General features: G+C 40.3%; 1 protein-coding gene across 1 annotated transcript; it reads left to right on the forward strand.

Moving 5' to 3' along the window:
- The first annotated feature begins 447 nt into the window (after positions 1-447).
- LOC121914604 (cytochrome c oxidase assembly protein COX19) lies at positions 448-1,377 on the forward strand. The gene is made up of 2 exons (XM_042438162.1): positions 448-745; positions 953-1,377. The coding sequence occupies exons 1-2, from the start codon at positions 612-614 to the stop codon at positions 1,035-1,037; spliced, it is 219 nt and encodes a 72-aa protein (XP_042294096.1). The 5' UTR covers positions 448-611; the 3' UTR covers positions 1,038-1,377.

Genomic DNA, 1,377 nt, shown 5'->3' on the forward strand with positions numbered 1-1,377 from the left:
CTCTACATGCTGATTCCAGAGACTAACACGGCTATATCTTTAGTTAGTTAGTTAAAAATTAGGATCTGAGTGAATGATGTACATCTTCCCTCGCATGGTTGTTTTCAGGATAAAGCCAGAAAATGAGAGAATCACATACATTGTCTTAAGGCAGTGATGGCAAACCTAAGGCATGCATGCCAGAGGTGGCACTCAGAGCACTCTCTGTGGGCACATGTGTTATTGCCCCAGCACAGAGTTTGCCAGAGTTTGTTACTAGAAAGCCAGAGGGACATGGCACTTTGCAATAAATAAGTGGGTTTTGGGTTGCAGTTTGGGCACTCGGTCTCTAAAAGGTTCACCATCACTGTCCTAAGGCTTTTGGAAGAAAGGTGAAATGGAAAGCTAATACATAAATAAAAATAGCATCGGAGCATTGCATTAATACAGAAAACTAGATTATTTCTGCAGTGTAGTTTGAACCTCACTGTTTGGCTCACCGTGACATTAAGGTTCAGGACAGAATATATTGGGGTGGGGGACTGAAACTATCCCATGCGCCTCACTCCCTCTTGTGCTATTGTTGTGTTGCCATTAACTCTGCATCTGGTTTTCTTCTCCCATGTTCAAAAATGTACCTCCTTTCTGTTCCAGGAGAATGTACGGCATTCAAGGAAAGATTCATGCAGTGTCTTCGGGCGAATAGCTTTGAGAATGCTTTGTGCAGACAGGAATCAAAGGAATACTTAGAATGTAGAATGCAGAGGCAAGTGCGTTCTCTCTTGCAAAACATCGCCAGAGAGAATGGATTATTTGATGCTGTTTTTCTGATGCATATATGATACATCATATATGTATGATATAATGTTTTTACTATTGAGATACTGCATTAGAAGACGATATTGTTAAGTATATAACTTTAAGACTAATACTTTCTAAATCCCCTCTTTTTTGTTTTTGTTTGTTTCTTCAGGCAACTTATGGCTAAAGAGCCATTGGAAAAATTGGGGTTCAAAGACCTAACAGAAGAGAAATCAGAAGCCCAGTCTGCGACGTAACAAGGTTGGGGAGAAGAGGAGTCCTCCCCATCTGTTTCAGAAGCATCAAATCCACAGTTGTACATATTGTACATTGCATATTTAATTCTAATGCGCAGCGGTTCTTGAAAGAGAGTGATGTACACACCGAACTGAGGGTTTCCATTTTGTTCCCAAGGAGACTGTGCAGTGCCATATTGTGTTGTGATGTGTTCTTCTCCTCGATGGCTCAGTTGCTGCCTCCCTTTTGATAACAATTTACAGCTTGGGCTTCATAATACCTTTTATACATTTTTACAGCAAGAAGCTAAAATGATAAAAGCGTCACTCTGGGCAGACTATTAAAAGTGTATTTATTACA

The sequence above is a fragment of the Sceloporus undulatus genome, chromosome 8 (assembly GCF_019175285.1).
Source record: "Sceloporus undulatus isolate JIND9_A2432 ecotype Alabama chromosome 8, SceUnd_v1.1, whole genome shotgun sequence".
NCBI classification, from domain to species: Eukaryota; Metazoa; Chordata; class Lepidosauria; order Squamata; family Phrynosomatidae; genus Sceloporus; species Sceloporus undulatus.

Coding starts and splice junctions, on each gene's coding strand:
- LOC121914604 (XM_042438162.1), top strand. CDS start 612: ATGTACCTCCTTTCTGTTCCAGGAGAATGTACGGCATTCAAGGAAAGA. Junction 746..952: donor TTAGAATGTAGAATGCAGAG/GCAAGTGCGTTC, acceptor TTGTTTCTTCAG/GCAACTTATGGCTAAAGAGC.